This window comes from Thunnus albacares, chromosome 16 (assembly GCF_914725855.1).
Source record: "Thunnus albacares chromosome 16, fThuAlb1.1, whole genome shotgun sequence".
In the NCBI taxonomy this organism is placed as follows: domain Eukaryota; kingdom Metazoa; phylum Chordata; class Actinopteri; order Scombriformes; family Scombridae; genus Thunnus; species Thunnus albacares.
This window is the reverse complement of record NC_058121.1, coordinates 30,266,418-30,285,630: the sequence shown is the minus strand read 5'-3', so window position 1 is coordinate 30,285,630 and position 19,213 is coordinate 30,266,418. Positions and strand designations below refer to the sequence as shown.

General features: G+C 40.7%; 1 protein-coding gene across 1 annotated transcript in view; it reads left to right on the top strand.

Moving 5' to 3' along the window:
• Positions 1-1,359: 1,359 nt before the first annotated feature.
• The window catches only part of LOC122965689 (NACHT, LRR and PYD domains-containing protein 3-like), a 162,662-nt gene continuing 144,808 nt past the window's right edge, over positions 1,360-19,213 (top strand). Inside the window, 7 exon segments of the mRNA XM_044329866.1 lie at positions 1,360-1,465; positions 4,170-4,283; positions 6,992-7,105; positions 9,815-9,928; positions 12,639-12,752; positions 15,464-15,577; positions 18,289-18,402. Of these exon segments, the coding sequence (XP_044185801.1) occupies positions 1,398-1,465; positions 4,170-4,283; positions 6,992-7,105; positions 9,815-9,928; positions 12,639-12,752; positions 15,464-15,577; positions 18,289-18,402 (752 nt within the window). The 5' untranslated portion in view covers positions 1,360-1,397.

The following is a 19,213-nucleotide window of genomic DNA, read 5'->3' as shown; positions in this document are numbered from 1 at the left end:
ATAGCAAAAAATACTCTCTCTATACTTAAGTCATATATAATAATTCCTACATGTATTTTAAGCCATAGCCCACTTTTAATATGTAGAAATTATTGCTAGTGTTTCTACATCTTCTTATTCTGTTGTATGATTACAAGATCGTTTACATTTCACTTCGTTGAATATGACCTTTGGCTGTTGGTAAAACAGAAGTTTTCTGTAGGTTCTTGGTTTCATCTCATATCATGAAGTACTTCATTCATGGTTCTGATGATGTCACTCGTATTTAAAAACTCCACCTCTGTCACATGATCGCCCTCGTAGCAGGAAAACCCCGGGTTGACTGAGCAGTTGATAACCAGCTTCGTAGTTCTGGTTATCTGGACAGCTAATGTTAGGTTCAGTGAAGCTAGGTAATGAAAAGATATCCTGGGTACGTTGAACTTGCTTTGTAGTACAGGCCTCTGTCATGTTGTTTTTCTTGGTCTCCACCAACATCACTGAGGCCTGGTGTCCTGCTGTCAAAGGCTTCATAGCAGGAGATCATGTGTGAGCAGACTGTGTCCAGGGAAGATCAGATCTGTCAGGTTGGGGAAGCAGGAGTGGACCCAAACGCAGAGGCCGGAATGCAGATTTGATGAAAATCTCCTTTAATTGTGGATGGTCAAGAACAGGCAAACAGAGCTGAACAAAACTAGCAGACGAAACTAAACGAATGATCCCAGGAAGACTCAACTCAAAACCAGACCTTAAATACAGACTAAACTAATCAAGGGATGGGGAACAGGTGACGAGACACAAGGGCAGGCTGGGAGTGATTGGCTGAGGAAACACAGGAAGCAGAGCAGGGCTAACGAGGGTGAAGCAGGGCAGGTGAGGAGGAGTACATGAACACACAAGGGAAACACAATAACAAAACTAAAACCCAGAAAACACAATATTCTAAATACAACCCACACCAACCTGTCCAAGAACCACCATGAACCTAAACTAAAGTACACAACACACCAGGCTAAACAACAAAAGGCAGTCCAAACCCACCACCCAAATATAACAAGACCCATATGAACAGAAGGACTAAACAGAAGTGCAAACCAGGAGACCCCAAAGAACACAAGAACATAAAAAGACCAAAAAACACACAAAGTCCAGGCAGGGTGTGACAAGATCGAGATGGCTCTGTGGTCTCTAAACTAGTTCGCCACGCTAACAATACCAGTTTGGTGTAGCTGTGTGGATCAGTTTCTTACTGCAGGTTTATGTAAACACATCTGATGTGTCAAAACACAAAAACACAAAACACACAATCTTCAGGATCAACACTGTAAGTTACACTTGTTTTTTTTTTTAATCATCTCTCTGTTTCCATCAGGATCCATCAGCAGAGACCAGATTCTCCTGAACCCAGCTGTGTGTCCATGAAGAGTGACCGGTCTATCGTTCGACCTATTGCCTTCAAACATGGACATCAGTCTGCTGATCAGAGGTCAGACTGTAAAATGTTTGTGTCTGTTATTATCCAACTCTCATAAGAAGACATATCATGGATGTAAAAATTAATTCTTGACCTCAGTGACTAATACTGTTTTTACAACTCCTCCAAATTAAACAACCAGTGGTTTGATCATGTGACTCCAGAACGACACATAGCAGTGTTTTCTAATCTGGCGTCTCTATCAGCAGTAATCAGCAGGACGACATCATCTGTCTGTGTTTTATAAAACCGTCACACATCACTGTTAAACTATAATGATATTTCATGGTTCAGGTCTGGTTAGGTTTAAGGAAAGATGATGGTTTGGGTTAAAATAATCACTTTTTTAAGAATAGAGAAACATGTGGTGGGTTAAAGTTACTACTTCCTTAAAGTTAGACCACCTTTGTTGTCATGGCAACCATCATAACCATCGTAGTTATGGTCTCCTGTGTCAAAGTCCATTGTTGGGTTAAAGCCTCCATCCAGCCTCCTCCTCTGAATGAGGAAATCTGTCCACATATATAAACATCAGCTGAACTGCACCACTGCTCCACCTCACAGTTACTACGACCACTAGATGGCAGCCGTCACTCAAACTAACTACAGGTTGTTGTTGGTGACTGACATTGTGACCAGAGGCCTGTACTATGAAGCAGGATTTGGGGTTATCGAGGTAACTTCAGGTTTAAGTCTGGGTTTTCAGTCCTACGTCGCCGGTTCACTTCTTACCGGGGTTCATCACCATGGTAACTGATGCTGAGCAGTTAACTTTATATGATCGGATCACAACCTGTCAACACTCCGACCACTGACCAATCAGATCAATGGAGTCATCATTCCTACAGGATCCCGACATGGACAAAAGTCCTGAGTTACAATAAAGTGACAAGTAAAAAAGAACAATATATACATTATTATAGGTCAGTAGAAACATTTTATAGTTTCAGACTTTCTGTTTCCACTCTGGTTTTAAAACAGAGCTTCTAACAAACGGAGAGATCGTTCAAAACACTAAACACCTGATGATGATTTTAGCTGCGTGTTAATTGTACAAAGTTGACTTTATCCCTGGAGTGACAGTTGACAGTGTGGATGATTTTACACTCTGATTCTATCACTGCAGCTCAGAATAACATGAGACACCTGTGTGATGATAGTTGGAAATAAAAACCAAAGCTTGTCTTTTATTAAAAGAAATAATCAACACTGTTAATTGGCTCCATGATTATAAAGCAACATTTCAGTCAGATAGACTCATCAGTTATTAACTACTTTTCCACTCTTTGCTTCAGTAGCAGAAACAGTCTGATGTTACTTTTTAAGTTTTTTTATGTGACATATTCAGATGGTTTCTTCATCATCCAACTAAATAGCAAAAAATACTCTCTCTATACTTAAGTCATATATAATAATTCCTACATGTATTTTAAGCCATAGCCCACTTTTAATATGTAGAAATTATTGCTAGTGTTTCTACATCTTCTTATTCTGTTGTATGATTACAAGATCGTTTACATTTCACTTCGTTGAATATGACCTTTGGCTGTTGGTAAAACAGAAGTTTTCTGTAGGTTCTTGGTTTCATCTCATATCATGAAGTACTTCATTCATGGTTCTGATGATGTCACTCGTATTTAAAAACTCCACCTCTGTCACATGATCGCCCTCGTAGCAGGAAAACCCCGGGTTGACTGAGCAGTTGATAACCAGCTTCGTAGTTCTGGTTATCTGGACAGCTAATGTTAGGTTCAGTGAAGCTAGGTAATGAAAAGATATCCTGGGTACGTTGAACTTGCTTTGTAGTACAGGCCTCTGTCATGTTGTTTTTCTTGGTCTCCACCAACATCACTGAGGCCTGGTGTCCTGCTGTCAAAGGCTTCATAGCAGGAGATCATGTGTGAGCAGACTGTGTCCAGGGAAGATCAGATCTGTCAGGTTGGGGAAGCAGGAGTGGACCCAAACGCAGAGGCCGGAATGCAGATTTGATGAAAATCTCCTTTAATTGTGGATGGTCAAGAACAGGCAAACAGAGCTGAACAAAACTAGCAGACGAAACTAAACGAATGATCCCAGGAAGACTCAACTCAAAACCAGACCTTAAATACAGACTAAACTAATCAAGGGATGGGGAACAGGTGACGAGACACAAGGGCAGGCTGGGAGTGATTGGCTGAGGAAACACAGGAAGCAGAGCAGGGCTAACGAGGGTGAAGCAGGGCAGGTGAGGAGGAGTACATGAACACACAAGGGAAACACAATAACAAAACTAAAACCCAGAAAACACAATATTCTAAATACAACCCACACCAACCTGTCCAAGAACCACCATGAACCTAAACTAAAGTACACAACACACCAGGCTAAACAACAAAAGGCAGTCCAAACCCACCACCCAAATATAACAAGACCCATATGAACAGAAGGACTAAACAGAAGTGCAAACCAGGAGACCCCAAAGAACACAAGAACATAAAAAGACCAAAAAACACACAAAGTCCAGGCAGGGTGTGACAAGATCGAGATGGCTCTGTGGTCTCTAAACTAGTTCGCCACGCTAACAATACCAGTTTGGTGTAGCTGTGTGGATCAGTTTCTTACTGCAGGTTTATGTAAACACATCTGATGTGTCAAAACACAAAAACACAAAACACACAATCTTCAAGATCAACACTGTAAGTTACACTTGTTTTTATCATTTCTCTGTTTCCATCAGGATCCATCAGCAGAGACCAGATTCTCCTGAACCCAGCTGTGTGTCCATGAAGAGTGACCGGTCTATCGTTCGACCTATTGCCTTCAAACATGGACATCAGTCTGCTGATCAGAGGTCAGACTGTAAAATGTTTGTGTCTGTTATTATCCAACTCTCATAAGAAGACATATCATGGATGTAAAAATTAATTCTTGACCTCAGTGACTAATACTGTTTTTACAACTCCTCCAAATTAAACAACCAGTGGTTTGATCATGTGACTCCAGAACGACACATAGCAGTGTTTTCTAATCTGGCGTCTCTATCAGCAGTAATCAGCAGGACGACATCATCTGTCTGTGTTTTATAAAACCGTCACACATCACTGTTAAACTATAATGATATTTCATGGTTCAGGTCTGGTTAGGTTTAAGGAAAGATGATGGTTTGGGTTAAAATAAGCACTTTTTTAAGAATAGAGAAACATGTGGTGGGTTAAAGTTACTACTTCCTTAAAGTTAGACCACCTTTGTCGTCATGGCAACCATCATAACCATCGTAGTTATGGTCTCCTGTGTCAAAGTCCATTGTTGGGTTAAAGCCTCCATCCAGCCTCTTCCTCTGAATGAGGAAATCTGTCCACATATATAAACATCAGCTGAACTGCACCACTGCTCCACCTCACAGTTACTACGACCACTAGATGGCAGCTGTCACTCAAACTAACTACAGGTTGTTGTTGGTGACTGACATTGTGACCAGAGGCCTGTACTATGAAGCAGGATTTGGGGTTATCGAGGTAACTTCAGGTTTAAGTCTGGGTTTTCAGTCCTACGTCGCCGGTTCACTTCTTACCGGGGTTCATCACCATGGTAACTGATGCTGAGCAGTTAACTTTATATGATCGGATCACAACCTGTCAACACTCCGACCACTGACCAATCAGATCAATGGAGTCATCATTCCTACAGGATCCCGACATGGACAAAAGTCCTGAGTTACAATAAAGTGACAAGTAAAAAAGAACAATATATACATTATTATAGGTCAGTAGAAACATTTTATAGTTTCAGACTTTCTGTTTCCACTCTGGTTTTAAAACAGAGCTTCTAACAAACGGAGAGATCGTTCAAAACACTAAACACCTGATGATGATTTTAGCTGCGTGTTAATTGTACAAAGTTGACTTTATCCCTGGAGTGACAGTTGACAGTGTGGATGATTTTACACTCTGATTCTATCACTGCAGCTCAGAATAACATGAGACACCTGTGTGATGATAGTTGGAAATAAAAACCAAAGCTTGTCTTTTATTAAAAGAAATAATCAACACTGTTAATTGGCTCCATGATTATAAAGCAACATTTCAGTCAGATAGACTCATCAGTTATTAACTACTTTTACACTCTTTGCTTCAGTAGCAGAAACAGTCTGATGTTACTTTTTAAGTTTTTTTATGTGACATATTCAGATGGTTTCCTCATCATCCAACTAAATAGCAAAAAATACTCTCTCTATACTTAAGTCATATATAATAATTCCTACATGTATTTTAAGCCATAGCCCACTTTTAATATGTAGAAATTATTGCTAGTGTTTCTACATCTTCTTATTCTGTTGTATGATTACAAGATCGTTTACATTTCACTTCGTTGAATATGACCTTTGGCTGTTGGTAAAACAGAAGTTTTCTGTAGGTTCTTGGTTTCATCTCATATCATGAAGTACTTCATTCATGGTTCTGATGATGTCACTCGTATTTAAAAACTCCACCTCTGTCACATGATCGCCCTCGTAGCAGGAAAACCCCGGGTTGACTGAGCAGTTGATAACCAGCTTCGTAGTTCTGGTTATCTGGACAGCTAATGTTAGGTTCAGTGAAGCTAGGTAATGAAAAGATATCCTGGGTACGTTGAACTTGCTTTGTAGTACAGGCCTCTGTCATGTTGTTTTTCTTGGTCTCCACCAACATCACTGAGGCCTGGTGTCCTGCTGTCAAAGGCTTCATAGCAGGAGATCATGTGTGAGCAGACTGTGTCCAGGGAAGATCAGATCTGTCAGGTTGGGGAAGCAGGAGTGGACCCAAACGCAGAGGCCGGAATGCAGATTTGATGAAAATCTCCTTTAATTGTGGATGGTCAAGAACAGGCAAACAGAGCTGAACAAAACTAGCAGACGAAACTAAACGAATGATCCCAGGAAGACTCAACTCAAAACCAGACCTTAAATACAGACTAAACTAATCAAGGGATGGGGAACAGGTGACGAGACACAAGGGCAGGCTGGGAGTGATTGGCTGAGGAAACACAGGAAGCAGAGCAGGGCTAACGAGGGTGAAGCAGGGCAGGTGAGGAGGAGTACATGAACACAAGGGAAACACAATAACAAAACTAAAACCCAGAAAACACAATATTCTAAATACAACCCACACCAACCTGTCCAAGAACCACCATGAACCTAAACTAAAGTACACAACACACCAGGCTAAACAACAAAAGGCAGTCCAAACCCACCACCCAAATATAACAAGACCCATATGAACAGAAGGACTAAACAGAAGTGCAAACCAGGAGACCCCAAAGAACACAAGAACATAAAAAGACCAAAAAACACACAAAGTCCAGGCAGGGTGTGACAAGATCGAGATGGCTCTGTGGTCTCTAAACTAGTTCGCCACGCTAACAATACCAGTTTGGTGTAGCTGTGTGGATCAGTTTCTTACTGCAGGTTTATGTAAACACATCTGATGTGTCAAAACACAAAAACACAAAACACACAATCTTCAGGATCAACACTGTAAGTTACACTTGTTTTTTTTTTAATCATCTCTCTGTTTCCATCAGGATCCATCAGCAGAGACCAGATTCTCCTGAACCCAGCTGTGTGTCCATGAAGAGTGACCGGTCTATCGTTCGACCTATTGCCTTCAAACATGGACATCAGTCTGCTGATCAGAGGTCAGACTGTAAAATGTTTGTGTCTGTTATTATCCAACTCTCATAAGAAGACATATCATGGATGTAAAAATTAATTCTTGACCTCAGTGACTAATACTGTTTTTACAACTCCTCCAAATTAAACAACCAGTGGTTTGATCATGTGACTCCAGAACGACACATAGCAGTGTTTTCTAATCTGGCGTCTCTATCAGCAGTAATCAGCAGGACGACATCATCTGTCTGTGTTTTATAAAACCGTCACACATCACTGTTAAACTATAATGATATTTCATGGTTCAGGTCTGGTTAGGTTTAAGGAAAGATGATGGTTTGGGTTAAAATAAGCACTTTTTTAAGAATAGAGAAACATGTGGTGGGTTAAAGTTACTACTTCCTTAAAGTTAGACCACCTTTGTCGTCATGGCAACCATCATAACCATCGTAGTTATGGTCTCCTGTGTCAAAGTCCATTGTTGGGTTAAAGCCTCCATCCAGCCTCTTCCTCTGAATGAGGAAATCTGTCCACATATATAAACATCAGCTGAACTGCACCACTGCTCCACCTCACAGTTACTACGACCACTAGATGGCAGCTGTCACTCAAACTAACTACAGGTTGTTGTTGGTGACTGACATTGTGACCAGAGGCCTGTACTATGAAGCAGGATTTGGGGTTATCGAGGTAACTTCAGGTTTAAGTCTGGGTTTTCAGTCCTACGTCGCCGGTTCACTTCTTACCGGGGTTCATCACCATGGTAACTGATGCTGAGCAGTTAACTTTATATGATCGGATCACAACCTGTCAACACTCCGACCACTGACCAATCAGATCAATGGAGTCATCATTCCTACAGGATCCCGACATGGACAAAAGTCCTGAGTTACAATAAAGTGACAAGTAAAAAAGAACAATATATACATTATTATAGGTCAGTAGAAACATTTTATAGTTTCAGACTTTCTGTTTCCACTCTGGTTTTAAAACAGAGCTTCTAACAAACGGAGAGATCGTTCAAAACACTAAACACCTGATGATGATTTTAGCTGCGTGTTAATTGTACAAAGTTGACTTTATCCCTGGAGTGACAGTTGACAGTGTGGATGATTTTACACTCTGATTCTATCACTGCAGCTCAGAATAACATGAGACACCTGTGTGATGATAGTTGGAAATAAAAACCAAAGCTTGTCTTTTATTAAAAGAAATAATCAACACTGTTAATTGGCTCCATGATTATAAAGCAACATTTCAGTCAGATAGACTCATCAGTTATTAACTACTTTTACACTCTTTGCTTCAGTAGCAGAAACAGTCTGATGTTACTTTTTAAGTTTTTTTATGTGACATATTCAGATGGTTTCCTCATCATCCAACTAAATAGCAAAAAATACTCTCTCTATACTTAAGTCATATATAATAATTCCTACATGTATTTTAAGCCATAGCCCACTTTTAATATGTAGAAATTATTGCTAGTGTTTCTACATCTTCTTATTCTGTTGTATGATTACAAGATCGTTTACATTTCACTTCGTTGAATATGACCTTTGGCTGTTGGTAAAACAGAAGTTTTCTGTAGGTTCTTGGTTTCATCTCATATCATGAAGTACTTCATTCATGGTTCTGATGATGTCACTCGTATTTAAAAACTCCACCTCTGTCACATGATCGCCCTCGTAGCAGGAAAACCCCGGGTTGACTGAGCAGTTGATAACCAGCTTCGTAGTTCTGGTTATCTGGACAGCTAATGTTAGGTTCAGTGAAGCTAGGTAATGAAAAGATATCCTGGGTACGTTGAACTTGCTTTGTAGTACAGGCCTCTGTCATGTTGTTTTTCTTGGTCTCCACCAACATCACTGAGGCCTGGTGTCCTGCTGTCAAAGGCTTCATAGCAGGAGATCATGTGTGAGCAGACTGTGTCCAGGGAAGATCAGATCTGTCAGGTTGGGGAAGCAGGAGTGGACCCAAACGCAGAGGCCGGAATGCAGATTTGATGAAAATCTCCTTTAATTGTGGATGGTCAAGAACAGGCAAACAGAGCTGAACAAAACTAGCAGACGAAACTAAACGAATGATCCCAGGAAGACTCAACTCAAAACCAGACCTTAAATACAGACTAAACTAATCAAGGGATGGGGAACAGGTGACGAGACACAAGGGCAGGCTGGGAGTGATTGGCTGAGGAAACACAGGAAGCAGAGCAGGGCTAACGAGGGTGAAGCAGGGCAGGTGAGGAGGAGTACATGAACACAAGGGAAACACAATAACAAAACTAAAACCCAGAAAACACAATATTCTAAATACAACCCACACCAACCTGTCCAAGAACCACCATGAACCTAAACTAAAGTACACAACACACCAGGCTAAACAACAAAAGGCAGTCCAAACCCACCACCCAAATATAACAAGACCCATATGAACAGAAGGACTAAACAGAAGTGCAAACCAGGAGACCCCAAAGAACACAAGAACATAAAAAGACCAAAAAACACACAAAGTCCAGGCAGGGTGTGACAAGATCGAGATGGCTCTGTGGTCTCTAAACTAGTTCGCCACGCTAACAATACCAGTTTGGTGTAGCTGTGTGGATCAGTTTCTTACTGCAGGTTTATGTAAACACATCTGATGTGTCAAAACACAAAAACACAAAACACACAATCTTCAGGATCAACACTGTAAGTTACACTTGTTTTTTTTTTTAATCATCTCTCTGTTTCCATCAGGATCCATCAGCAGAGACCAGATTCTCCTGAACCCAGCTGTGTGTCCATGAAGAGTGACCGGTCTATCGTTCGACCTATTGCCTTCAAACATGGACATCAGTCTGCTGATCAGAGGTCAGACTGTAAAATGTTTGTGTCTGTTATTATCCAACTCTCATAAGAAGACATATCATGGATGTAAAAATTAATTCTTGACCTCAGTGACTAATACTGTTTTTACAACTCCTCCAAATTAAACAACCAGTGGTTTGATCATGTGACTCCAGAACGACACATAGCAGTGTTTTCTAATCTGGCGTCTCTATCAGCAGTAATCAGCAGGACGACATCATCTGTCTGTGTTTTATAAAACCGTCACACATCACTGTTAAACTATAATGATATTTCATGGTTCAGGTCTGGTTAGGTTTAAGGAAAGATGATGGTTTGGGTTAAAATAAGCACTTTTTTAAGAATAGAGAAACATGTGGTGGGTTAAAGTTACTACTTCCTTAAAGTTAGACCACCTTTGTCGTCATGGCAACCATCATAACCATCGTAGTTATGGTCTCCTGTGTCAAAGTCCATTGTTGGGTTAAAGCCTCCATCCAGCCTCCTCCTCTGAATGAGGAAATCTGTCCACATATATAAACATCAGCTGAACTGCACCACTGCTCCACCTCACAGTTACTACGACCACTAGATGGCAGCTGTCACTCAAACTAACTACAGGTTGTTGTTGGTGACTGACATTGTGACCAGAGGCCTGTACTATGAAGCAGGATTTGGGGTTATCGAGGTAACTTCAGGTTTAAGTCTGGGTTTTCAGTCCTACGTCGCCGGTTCACTTCTTACCGGGGTTCATCACCATGGTAACTGATGCTGAGCAGTTAACTTTATATGATCGGATCACAACCTGTCAACACTCCGACCACTGACCAATCAGATCAATGGAGTCATCATTCCTACAGGATCCCGACATGGACAAAAGTCCTGAGTTACAATAAAGTGACAAGTAAAAAAGAACAATATATACATTATTATAGGTCAGTAGAAACATTTTATAGTTTCAGACTTTCTGTTTCCACTCTGGTTTTAAAACAGAGCTTCTAACAAACGGAGAGATCGTTCAAAACACTAAACACCTGATGATGATTTTAGCTGCGTGTTAATTGTACAAAGTTGACTTTATCCCTGGAGTGACAGTTGACAGTGTGGATGATTTTACACTCTGATTCTATCACTGCAGCTCAGAATAACATGAGACACCTGTGTGATGATAGTTGGAAATAAAAACCAAAGCTTGTCTTTTATTAAAAGAAATAATCAACACTGTTAATTGGCTCCATGATTATAAAGCAACATTTCAGTCAGATAGACTCATCAGTTATTAACTACTTTTACACTCTTTGCTTCAGTAGCAGAAACAGTCTGATGTTACTTTTTAAGTTTTTTTATGTGACATATTCAGATGGTTTCCTCATCATCCAACTAAATAGCAAAAAATACTCTCTCTATACTTAAGTCATATATAATAATTCCTACATGTATTTTAAGCCATAGCCCACTTTTAATATGTAGAAATTATTGCTAGTGTTTCTACATCTTCTTATTCTGTTGTATGATTACAAGATCGTTTACATTTCACTTCGTTGAATATGACCTTTGGCTGTTGGTAAAACAGAAGTTTTCTGTAGGTTCTTGGTTTCATCTCATATCATGAAGTACTTCATTCATGGTTCTGATGATGTCACTCGTATTTAAAAACTCCACCTCTGTCACATGATCGCCCTCGTAGCAGGAAAACCCCGGGTTGACTGAGCAGTTGATAACCAGCTTCGTAGTTCTGGTTATCTGGACAGCTAATGTTAGGTTCAGTGAAGCTAGGTAATGAAAAGATATCCTGGGTACGTTGAACTTGCTTTGTAGTACAGGCCTCTGTCATGTTGTTTTTCTTGGTCTCCACCAACATCACTGAGGCCTGGTGTCCTGCTGTCAAAGGCTTCATAGCAGGAGATCATGTGTGAGCAGACTGTGTCCAGGGAAGATCAGATCTGTCAGGTTGGGGAAGCAGGAGTGGACCCAAACGCAGAGGCCGGAATGCAGATTTGATGAAAATCTCCTTTAATTGTGGATGGTCAAGAACAGGCAAACAGAGCTGAACAAAACTAGCAGACGAAACTAAACGAATGATCCCAGGAAGACTCAACTCAAAACCAGACCTTAAATACAGACTAAACTAATCAAGGGATGGGGAACAGGTGACGAGACACAAGGGCAGGCTGGGAGTGATTGGCTGAGGAAACACAGGAAGCAGAGCAGGGCTAACGAGGGTGAAGCAGGGCAGGTGAGGAGGAGTACATGAACACAAGGGAAACACAATAACAAAACTAAAACCCAGAAAACACAATATTCTAAATACAACCCACACCAACCTGTCCAAGAACCACCATGAACCTAAACTAAAGTACACAACACACCAGGCTAAACAACAAAAGGCAGTCCAAACCCACCACCCAAATATAACAAGACCCATATGAACAGAAGGACTAAACAGAAGTGCAAACCAGGAGACCCCAAAGAACACAAGAACATAAAAAGACCAAAAAACACACAAAGTCCAGGCAGGGTGTGACAAGATCGAGATGGCTCTGTGGTCTCTAAACTAGTTCGCCACGCTAACAATACCAGTTTGGTGTAGCTGTGTGGATCAGTTTCTTACTGCAGGTTTATGTAAACACATCTGATGTGTCAAAACACAAAAACACAAAACACACAATCTTCAGGATCAACACTGTAAGTTACACTTGTTTTTTTTTTTTAATCATCTCTCTGTTTCCATCAGGATCCATCAGCAGAGACCAGATTCTCCTGAACCCAGCTGTGTGTCCATGAAGAGTGACCGGTCTATCGTTCGACCTATTGCCTTCAAACATGGACATCAGTCTGCTGATCAGAGGTCAGACTGTAAAATGTTTGTGTCTGTTATTATCCAACTCTCATAAGAAGACATATCATGGATGTAAAAATTAATTCTTGACCTCAGTGACTAATACTGTTTTTACAACTCCTCCAAATTAAACAACCAGTGGTTTGATCATGTGACTCCAGAACGACACATAGCAGTGTTTTCTAATCTGGCGTCTCTATCAGCAGTAATCAGCAGGACGACATCATCTGTCTGTGTTTTATAAAACCGTCACACATCACTGTTAAACTATAATGATGTTTCATGGTTCAGGTCTGGTTAGGTTTAAGGAAAGATGATGGTTTGGGTTAAAATAAGCACTTTTTTAAGAATAGAGAAACATGTGGTGGGTTAAAGTTACTACTTCCTTAAAGTTAGACCACCTTTGTCGTCATGGCAACCATCATAACCATCGTAGTTATGGTCTCCTGTGTCAAAGTCCATTGTTGGGTTAAAGCCTCCATCCAGCCTCCTCCTCTGAATGAGGAAATCTGTCCACATATATAAACATCAGCTGAACTGCACCACTGCTCCACCTCACAGTTACTACGACCACTAGATGGCAGCTGTCACTCAAACTAACTACAGGTTGTTGTTGGTGACTGACATTGTGACCAGAGGCCTGTACTATGAAGCAGGATTTGGGGTTATCGAGGTAACTTCAGGTTTAAGTCTGGGTTTTCAGTCCTACGTCGCCGGTTCACTTCTTACCGGGGTTCATCACCATGGTAACTGATGCTGAGCAGTTAACTTTATATGATCGGATCACAACCTGTCAACACTCCGACCACTGACCAATCAGATCAATGGAGTCATCATTCCTACAGGATCCCGACATGGACAAAAGTCCTGAGTTACAATAAAGTGACAAGTAAAAAAGAACAATATATACATTATTATAGGTCAGTAGAAACATTTTATAGTTTCAGACTTTCTGTTTCCACTCTGGTTTTAAAACAGAGCTTCTAACAAACGGAGAGATCGTTCAAAACACTAAACACCTGATGATGATTTTAGCTGCGTGTTAATTGTACAAAGTTGACTTTATCCCTGGAGTGACAGTTGACAGTGTGGATGATTTTACACTCTGATTCTATCACTGCAGCTCAGAATAACATGAGACACCTGTGTGATGATAGTTGGAAATAAAAACCAAAGCTTGTCTTTTATTAAAAGAAATAATCAACACTGTTAATTGGCTCCATGATTATAAAGCAACATTTCAGTCAGATAGACTCATCAGTTATTAACTACTTTTACACTCTTTGCTTCAGTAGCAGAAACAGTCTGATGTTACTTTTTAAGTTTTTTTATGTGACATATTCAGATGGTTTCCTCATCATCCAACTAAATAGCAAAAAATACTCTCTCTATACTTAAGTCATATATAATAATTCCTACATGTATTTTAAGCCATAGCCCACTTTTAATATGTAGAAATTATTGCTAGTGTTTCTACATCTTCTTATTCTGTTGTATGATTACAAGATCGTTTACATTTCACTTCGTTGAATATGACCTTTGGCTGTTGGTAAAACAGAAGTTTTCTGTAGGTTCTTGGTTTCATCTCATATCATGAAGTACTTCATTCATGGTTCTGATGATGTCACTCATAATTAAAAACTCCACCTCTGTCACATGATCGCCCTCGTAGCAGGAAAACCCCGGGTTGACTGAGCAGTTGATAACCAGCTTCGTAGTTCTGGTTATCTGGACAGCTAATGTTAGGTTCAGTGAAGCTAGGTAATGAAAAGATATCCTGGGTACGTTGAACTTGCTTTGTAGTACAGGCCTCTGTCATGTTGTTTTTCTTGGTCTCCACCAACATCACTGAGGCCTGGTGTCCTGCTGTCAAAGGCTTCATAGCAGGAGATCATGTGTGAGGAGACTGTGTCCAGGGAAGATCAGATCTGTCAGGTTGGGGAAGCAGGAGTGGACCCAAACGCAGAGGCCGGAATGCAGATTTGATGAAAATCTCCTTTAATTGTGGATGGTCAAGAACAGGCAAACAGAGCTGAACAAAACTAGCAGACGAAACTAAACGAATGATCCCAGGAAGACTCAACTCAAAACCAGACCTTAAATACAGACTAAACTAATCAAGGGATGGGGAACAGGTGACGAGACACAAGGGCAGGCTGGGAGTGATTGGCTGAGGAAACACAGGAAGCAGAGCAGGGCTAACGAGGGTGAAGCAGGGCAGGTGAGGAGGAGTACATGAACACACAAGGGAAACACAATAACAAAACTAAAACCCAGAAAACACAATATTCTAAATACAACCCACACCAACCTGTCCAAGAACCACCATGAACCTAAACTAAAGTACACAACACACCAGGCTAAACAACAAAAGGCAGTCCAAACCCACCACCCAAATATAACAAGACCCATATGAACAGAAGGACTAAACAGAAGTGCAAACCAGGAGACCCCAAAGAACACAAGAACATAAAAAGACCAAAAAACACACAAAGTCCAGGCAGGGTGTGACAAGATCGAGATGGCTCTGTGGTCTCTAAACTAGTTCGCCACGCTAACAATACCAGTTTGGTGTAGCTGTGTGGATCAGTTTCTTACTGCAGGTTTATGTAAACACATCTGATGTGTCAAAACACAAAAACACAAAACACACAATCTTCAGGATCAACACTGTAAGTTACACTTGTTTTTTTTTTTAATCATCTCTCTGTTTCCATCAGGATCCATCAGCAGAGACCAGATTCTCCTGAACCCAGCTGTGTGTCCATGAAGAGTGACCGGTCTATCGTTCGACCTATTGCCTTCAAACATGGACATCAGTCTGCTGATCAGAGGTCAGACTGTAAAATGTTTGTGTCTGTTATTATCCAACTCTCATAAGAAGACATATCATGGATGTAAAAATTAATTCTTGACCTCAGTGACTAATACTGTTTTTACAACTCCTCCAAATTAAACAACCAGTGGTTTGATCATGTGACTCCAGAACGACACATAGCAGTGTTTTCTAATCTGGCGTCTCTATCAGCAGTAATCAGCAGGACGACATCATCTGTCTGTGTTTTATAAAACCGTCACACATCACTGTTAAACTATAATGATATTTCATGGTTCAGGTCTGGTTAGGTTTAAGGAAAGATGATGGTTTGGGTTAAAATAAGCACTTTTTTAAGAATAGAGAAACATGTGGTGGGTTAAAGTTACTACTTCCTTAAAGTTAGACCACCTTTGTCGTCATGGCAACCATCATAACCATCGTAGTTATGGTCTCCTGTGTCAAAGTCCATTGTTGGGTTAAAGCCTCCATCCAGCCTCCTCCTCTGAATGAGGAAATCTGTCCACATATATAAACATCAGCTGAACTGCACCACTGCTCCACCTCACAGTTACTACGACCACTAGATGGCAGCTGTCACTCAAACTAACTACAGGTTGTTGTTGGTGACTGACATTGTGACCAGAGGCCTGTACTATGAAGCAGGATTTGGGGTTATCGAGGTAACTTCAGGTTTAAGTCTGGGTTTTCAGTCCTACGTCGCCGGTTCACTTCTTACCGGGGTTCATCACCATGGTAACTGATGCTGAGCAGTTAACTTTATATGATCGGATCACAACCTGTCAACACTCCGACCACTGACCAATCAGATCAATGGAGTCATCATTCCTACAGGATCCCGACATGGACAAAAGTCCTGAGTTACAATAAAGTGACAAGTAAAAAAGAACAATATATACATTATTATAGGTCAGTAGAAACATTTTATAGTTTCAGACTTTCTGTTTCCACTCTGGTTTTAAAACAGAGCTTCTAACAAACGGAGAGATCGTTCAAAACACTAAACACCTGATGATGATTTTAGCTGCGTGTTAATTGTACAAAGTTGACTTTATCCCTGGAGTGACAGTTGACAGTGTGGATGATTTTACACTCTGATTCTATCACTGCAGCTCAGAATAACATGAGACACCTGTGTGATGATAGTTGGAAATAAAAACCAAAGCTTGTCTTTTATTAAAAGAAATAATCAACACTGTTAATTGGCTCCAGGATTATAAAGCAACATTTCAGTCAGATAGACTCATCAGTTATTAACTACTTTTACACTCTTTGCTTCAGTAGCAGAAACAGTCTGACGTTACTTTTTAAGTTTTTTTATGTGACATATTCAGATGGTTTCCTCATCATCCAACTAAATAGCAAAAAATACTCTCTCTATACTTAAGTCATATATAATAATTCCTACATGTATTTTAAGCCATAGCCCACTTTTAATATGTAGAAATTATTGCTAGTGTTTCTACATCTTCTTATTCTGTTGTATGATTACAAGATCGTTTACATTTCACTTTGTTGAATATGACCTTTGGCTGTTGGTAAAACAGAAGTTTTCTGTAGGTTCTTGGTTTCATCTCATATCATGAAGTACTTCATTCATGGTTCTGATGATGTCACTCATAATTAAAAACTCCACCTCTGTCACATGATCGCCCTCGTAGCAGGAAAACCCCGGGTTGACTGAGCAGTTGATAACCAGCTTCGTAGTACTGGTTATCTGGACAGCTAATGTTAGGTTCAGTGAAGCTAGGTAATGAAAAGATATCCTGGGTACGTTGAACTTGCTTTGTAGTACAGGCCTCTGTCATGTTGTTTTTCTTGGTCTCCACCAACATCACTGAGGCCTGGTGTCCTGCTGTCAAAGGCTTCATAGCAGGAGATCATGTGTGAGCAGACTGTGTCCAGGGAAGATCAGATCTGTCAGGTTGGGGAAGCAGGAGTGGACCCAAACGCAGAGGCCGGAATGCAGATTTGATGAAAATCTCCTTTAATTGTGGATGGTCAAGAACAGGCAAACAGAGCTGAACAAAACTAGCAGACGAAACTAAACGAATGATCCCAGGAAGACTCAACTCAAAACCAGACCTTAAATACAGACTAAACTAATCAAGGGATGGGGAACAGGTGACGAGACACAAGGGCAGGCTGGGAGTGATTGGCTGAGGAAACACAGGAAGCAGAGCAGGGCTAACGAGGGTGAAGCAGGGCAGGTGAGGAGGAGTACATGAACACACAAGGGAAACACAATAACAAAACTAAAACCCAGAAAACACAATATTCTAAATACAACCCACACCAACCTGTCCAAGAACCACCATGAACCTAAACTAAAGTACACAACACACCAGGCTAAACAACAAAAGGCAGTCCAAACCCACCACCCAAATATAACAAGACCCATATGAACAGAAGGACTAAACAGAAGTGCAAACCAGGAGACCCCAAAGAACACAAGAACATAAAAAGACCAAAAAACACACAAAGTCCAGGCAGGGTGTGACAAGATCGAGATGGCTCTGTGGTCTCTAAACTAGTTCGCCACGCTAACAATACCAGTTTGGTGTAGCTGTGTGGATCAGTTTCTTACTGCAGGTTTATGTAAACACATCTGATGTGTCAAAACACAAAAACACAAAACACACAATCTTCAGGATCAACACTGTAAGTTACACTTGTTTTTTTTTTTAATCATCTCTCTGTTTCCATCAGGATCCATCAGCAGAGACCAGATTCTCCTGAACCCAGCTGTGTGTCCATGAAGAGTGACCGGTCTATCGTTCGACCTATTGCCTTCAAACATGGACATCAGTCTGCTGATCAGAGGTCAGACTGTAAAATGTTTGTGTCTGTTATTATCCAACTCTCATAAGAAGACATATCATGGATGTAAAAATTAATTCTTGACCTCAGTGACTAATACTGTTTTTACAACTCCTCCAAATTAAACAACCAGTGGTTTGATCATGTGACTCCAGAACGACACATAGCAGTGTTTTCTAATCTGGCGTCTCTATCAGCAGTAATCAGCAGGACGACATCATCTGTCTGTGTTTTATAAAACCGTCACACATCACTGTTAAACTATAATGATATTTCATGGTTCAGGTCTGGTTAGGTTTAAGGAAAGATGATGGTTTGGGTTAAAATAAGCACTTTTTTAAGAATAGAGAAACATGTGGTGGGTTAAAGTTACTACTTCCTTAAAGTTAGACCACCTTTGTCGTCATGGCAACCATCATAACCATCGTAGTTATGGTCTCCTGTGTCAAAGTCCATTGTTGGGTTAAAGCCTCCATCCAGCCTCCTCCTCTGAATGAGGAAATCTGTCCACATATATAAACATCAGCTGAACTGCACCACTGCTCCACCTCACAGTTACTACGACCACTAGATGGCAGCTGTCACTCAAACTAACTACAGGTTGTTGTTGGTGACTGACATTGTGACCAGAGGCCTGTACTATGAAGCAGGATTTGGGGTTATCGAGGTAACTTCAGGTTTAAGTCTGGGTTTTCAGTCCTACGTCGCCGGTTCACTTCTTACCGGGGTTCATCACCATGGTAACTGATGCTGAGCAGTTAACTTTATATGATCGGATCACAACCTGTCAACACTCCGACCACTGACCAATCAG